The sequence below is a fragment of the Solenopsis invicta genome, chromosome 7 (genome assembly GCF_016802725.1).
Source record: "Solenopsis invicta isolate M01_SB chromosome 7, UNIL_Sinv_3.0, whole genome shotgun sequence".
Taxonomy (NCBI): domain Eukaryota; kingdom Metazoa; phylum Arthropoda; class Insecta; order Hymenoptera; family Formicidae; genus Solenopsis; species Solenopsis invicta.
This window is the reverse complement of record NC_052670.1, coordinates 15,527,398-15,531,667: the sequence shown is the minus strand read 5'-3', so window position 1 is coordinate 15,531,667 and position 4,270 is coordinate 15,527,398. Positions and strand designations below refer to the sequence as shown.

Sequence of the window (4,270 nt, the reverse complement as noted above, 5' to 3'; positions counted from 1 at the left end):
GGTCTTTACCAGTGCAATCATTGGATATCGTCTATCGCATATTGCCATGCGCAACACGTCGCACATCGCGCTAGTGTGTTCAATCCTTAAGACATAGCGAGCGACAAAAGACAAACGCTATCACCCGCGACGAGTGTTTCGTGATTGTAATTTTGTGTGTGATTTTGTGTTCTGTGTGCCGTGTGGTGCCGCGACCGCGTGCTACTTCATCGTTTGGAGTCCATTTTCCTGTATTTTAGATTCGTTATTTTACTGTAAGTATATTAAAGTCATACATTTACGATTCGAGTAACATTCAATCCTAATGCGTCTTGATTATATTTAATATAGACCCTTGATACGTTTTTATCGGGACAGGCTGCTAGGACAGATAGACATTTTTGTTCGTAATTTTGATGCTTTCGTGGCCATTGTTATACTTTTTGTGGACTCGTTATTTCGTAAATTTAGAAACGTGTGACTTGAGCAATTTAACATACATATATTTATGATTGCATTTTGAATTTATTATATTCTGTGCAAACGTCAAGGAAACTACTGTTCTTGCATTTTACAATATGTTGACTCAGCAATACAAATCAACAATCAACGAATCAATCTCAAAATTCTCATTTTTGTAATTATATCATTATATTATAAATAGGTTCTATAACATGACTGATGAAGAGACTCGAAAAATATTAAAAGATTTGAAGCTGGAAAATCTCATTGAAAATTTTGAAAGTAAGTTGTTGAATTGTTAATATTGCTTGTCATGTTTTATCATGTTCGTAATATGCAGTTTATTAAAAAAATATATAATGAATATTAGATTATTACATACAAATTCATATGAAAAACGCTAGATGTTAATGGACACATTTTCAATAAAATTATAAAACCTTTTTGTTTAATTAATTAAACAAAAAAATTTTATAATTTCATTGAAATAGTTATGTAGATAAAAAACTAGAGAAAGAACACTAACTAAAGAAATATTTACATAAATAAATAAATATGTTGTAAAATATATCCATTAACGTCTTTGGTTTTCAATATTACTTTGTATGTAACAATGTAACATTTATTATATATTTTTTAATAAAATAAAATCTTTTATTTTTAAAAGTTATTATATAAAACCTATAATATTCTATTACTTAAGAAATACATTGGATATTTTTATAAAGAAGGGCATTATGAAAAGGTCTGTTTTTGCCCTACTCGGAGAAAGTAAAAGAAATATTTCTTTTACTTTTTAAAGCAAAAAATTCAATAGTATTAATTAAAATTACGTTACATTTTGTCTTGTGAATAATTGCGGTGCCAAGCATTTTTCCGATTTAAATTGTCTATGTGTTCCCATTATTTTTAATTAACATTATCGGATTCTGCAATTAAAAAATTGTAAGAAATGTTTCTTTTCCCCAAGTAGGGCAACAATAGGCTTTTTGTAACATCTTTTTTTATTGTTTATATTTAATTACATGTAAAAATATTGCTTTAAAAAATATTTATTTTTTACGTTTTAAGAAAAATGTATTCTTAAGGATATTCTTTCTTCATTTTAATTTTTATAGACGGTATGCTAAATTTTTTAAGAAATTAATTTTTTTAAAGTGAAAAGATGTTATATTATGTGTGATAGTACAATAATTTTGATGCTTTATTGTTTTAGGAAACAAGATTACTAAAGACACATTAGAACGTTTATCAGAAGCTATAATATCTGAATTAATATTGGTCAAAGAGTAATATTTTTATTATATTGGAAAAAGCATTTCAATATTACATATGGTTGAAAGTTCGCCATCAAAAAAAAGAATGGTATGTTTTTTACTTTTCTCAAACATTTTTTTTACATAATTATAATACATATTTAAAAGTTGCGAATTATTTTAATTATATCGCTCGTTTGCTACAATGGCATTACTCAAAAAACAAGGTTTTCCGAAAAACCTTAAACATTTTGAATTATTAAAACATCAAAATATTAAAATCATAAAAATATCTTTAAATACGATTTTTGCATAATATTTGATTGTAGTGGAATAAAAGATTATTAGTGTGCTGAGTCTTTATTAAGTGTACTACATTTTCATCTATGATAAAAATAAATCTTTAAAAACAAACCTTTTTGATTTATAATACTTTATCTAAAATTTTTTTCTTCATTTCTTTTTTCAATTAGAAGCTCAGTTATGTAATTCTGCCAGTAATAAGAATTTCAAAGATTCTTTTTTTTCTTTTCTTTTCTTTTCTTTTCAAAAATACCATTTTTTTAGTTATATCATTGTTATAGCAAGTAAGCAATATGTTTTAAAAATTGACTTTTTTTATAACAGAAGCTAGATGACGAAAAGGAAGTTAAAACTTTAATTAATTCACCTGATTTGAGTAGTGAGAATCCACCAAATAATTGTACAAATAATTTCAAACAATCTATGATAAATTTAAAGGACTTACTTTTAAAATATAAAATAGGCCAACAGATTTTAAATTATTATGGAAGAGAAAATCAACTGCAAGAAAATTTTAGAAATAAGTTGTGCGACATTATCATTAATGACATCGAAAACAAAAATGCAAAGTATGCTTTTAAATATTTTATCTTATTTTTATTAATATATTTTTTAATTTGTTATATTGTCTTATTAATACCTTTCTACTGTTTTATATATATTGACAAACGATTTGGCTGATTATATATCAAAAAACATAATTAACAATTTCCGACTGAAGTAGCCACAACATATTATATCCCACCTGTATCAAAGAAAAATTCTGTTATTAAAAAATCCATGGTTGCGCGTGAAAACTAATGAACATGTGGCGAAATAGATGTACTTTATATAAAAAGTTTGAAACTAAATTGAAAAAAGAAGAAAATGAAAAAGAAAGTAATGGTATGCGTATTTAAAATAATAATCGGTAATAATACAGTTTAAACGTTTATTAAGTTCCGTAGTCCAAATAGTCTAATAAATTTTGAATTAATACTTATACGTCCTCTTCATCAAAAACACATTTTTAGTGAAAGTTTTTTGCAACATATATATGTATCGGTGTATGTATACATATATTGCAAAGTATATAAAAATAGATATATATATTTATAAATACATTTGTACGTGTACATATATGTATTTGGCAAAACTTGTGTTTCGAATTTTGAAATCATAAAGTATAGCAAAAATGATAAATTTTTAATAGTAAATTATTAGATTTTTTATCAGTTCGGTTTGAATTTGCAAGATTGAATAAAATTATGTTTGTAATTTTAAAATATGATTTAATTTTATACAGCTCCACAGGACATAGATCAAAAAGTCCAAGACAGTATAAAATGGTTAGATGAGAACGTTGCTCCATGGGAACTAGTTCTCCAACATTGGCTTGCTACTTTTGATATCGGACGGAAAGATATTAACAATTTTGAAGAAAAAACTTTGCATAATCTACTAAATAGATGGTCTGTTTTGAAACATCCACAGAGATATCAATTAATTGTTCAAGATTTTGATACAATGAATTTAAGTAAAGTAAAATTGGATTTAAATATATGGCAACAATTTGTGGACGTTATAATAAAACATTCAACATGTAACATTAAAAATGACGAAGTAAATTTAATGTTACAAAAGTTAAAAAATAAGGATATTTCAGACGGTAATTCTCTTTTTCTTTGTAATATTTATTTGTAGTATAATTAGAAAACGTATGTATAATAATAATTAAAATATTGGAAAGTGTAAACTATACACACACACACACACACACACACACACACACACACACACACACACACACACACATAAAATTATTAATATAATCATTAACATAAACAAATTGCTAATATAAATACATTTAAAAATATGTTACTTTTTAGATACAAAAGTGGCTATAGGTCTTATGTTACTTCCACATTTAATTCCGCCAAAAGGCCTGAAGAAATATAAAGGCAAATGTTATAAACCTCAATAGCTAACGCCAAAGAAAGCCTGATAAAACATGCAAGCGTTAGTAAAATTTAAAATTAATAAAACTTTATAAAAATTAAAGTATCATGTAAAATTGTTTCATTTTTATTATATATTATAATATGATTTTTAGATTCCTGGAGACATGATTCTAATCAGACAAAAAGCAAGAAAACGTGCTAAAATGTTAAATTTGACGTTACAACCGTATATAGTCATTTTAGATTCTTTTGACGAAGTAAAAGAGACATACATTCAAGTGGACGACATTTTATGTAAAGCAAATAGTACTTTAGAGGCGATTGATGTAT

General features: G+C 25.5%; 1 protein-coding gene across 1 annotated transcript; it reads left to right on the top strand.

Annotated features, from left to right (window-relative positions):
- Positions 1-653: 653 nt before the first annotated feature.
- LOC120358280 lies at positions 654-3,963 on the top strand. The gene is made up of 3 exons (XM_039452003.1): positions 654-723; positions 3,286-3,648; positions 3,869-3,963. The coding sequence occupies exons 1-3, from the start codon at positions 654-656 to the stop codon at positions 3,961-3,963; spliced, it is 528 nt and encodes a 175-aa protein (XP_039307937.1).
- Positions 3,964-4,270: the final 307 nt, after the last annotated feature.